Source organism: Arachis ipaensis, chromosome B05 (assembly GCF_000816755.2).
Source record: "Arachis ipaensis cultivar K30076 chromosome B05, Araip1.1, whole genome shotgun sequence".
In the NCBI taxonomy this organism is placed as follows: Eukaryota; Viridiplantae; Streptophyta; class Magnoliopsida; order Fabales; family Fabaceae; genus Arachis; species Arachis ipaensis.
The window spans coordinates 7162779-7163630 of NC_029789.2; the positions used below are offsets into that span (position 1 = coordinate 7162779).

The window sequence follows — 852 nt, forward strand, 5'->3', positions numbered from 1 at the left end:
CTGATATTATCCTCATAATTTCGTAGTGAGGAAGATATTGAGTACTTCTAACGTTTTCAAGATATTAAATGTATTTAACATTTTACCTTGTTTAGAAATTAGGAAGATAATTAGGATGACATTTAGAAGGGTTTATCACTACTCAATAAAATTGTTCGGTATTTTAGTTGAGGCCAGATTCATGTGAAGTGGGCCATTAGTCATATTATATATGAAATAGTCTAATTCTTTTAGGGGGGGAAAAGAAAGAAAATAGAAAAAAAAAACAAGGGTTTTGGTTTTTGTTATGTGTGAATTTTCTTCTTTTAACAAAATATTTGGGTTTTTATTGGTTAGGCATTGCCACTAAAAGATATAGGCTTTAGTTGAATGCCTAAACAGTAAAGAGTTTATTGTCTTGGTTCGAAACCAACCTAATGTTGTCATTAAGAGTCCTGTGGTCTCCTTTATCATTATGGAGTCGTGATATTAGAGTATCTAACTTTATAATTTTATTGCAGAGATTACAATTAATAATTTTGCACTGTTTTGAATGTCAGGCCATTGAAGATTTAACTAGGGCATTAGAGTTTGAATCCAACTCAGCAGATATTTTACACGAGAGAGGTATCTTTTCTGACGCTAGAGTCTTTTCATTTTATTATTAGGTAACTAATTGATCATTAAACATGAAATAATAAATAATGCTTCCTAATGTAGTTGCATATGTATCTCGTACCAGCCGCAGTTCTAGACAGACGATTTTAGTTATATGTGAAATAAGTCTGCAGTCTATATCTTGTGTTTTGTTGATACACTTTTAGGGAGTTTGCTTTCAAATAAATGTGGCTAAACTGTTGAACTTTCTCTTTC

The 852-nt window shown here is 31.2% G+C and overlaps 1 protein-coding gene across 2 annotated transcripts in view; it reads left to right on the forward strand.

Annotated features, from left to right (window-relative positions):
- The window catches only part of LOC107642726 (suppressor of RPS4-RLD 1), a 10812-nt gene that overhangs the window by 2853 nt on the left and 7107 nt on the right, over positions 1-852 (forward strand). For both annotated transcript variants that reach the window (XM_021122936.1, XM_016346186.2), the window contains exon 7: positions 540-606. In XM_021122936.1, coding sequence (XP_020978595.1) covers positions 540-606 — 67 coding nt within the window. The remainder of the gene's footprint in view (positions 1-539; positions 607-852) is intronic.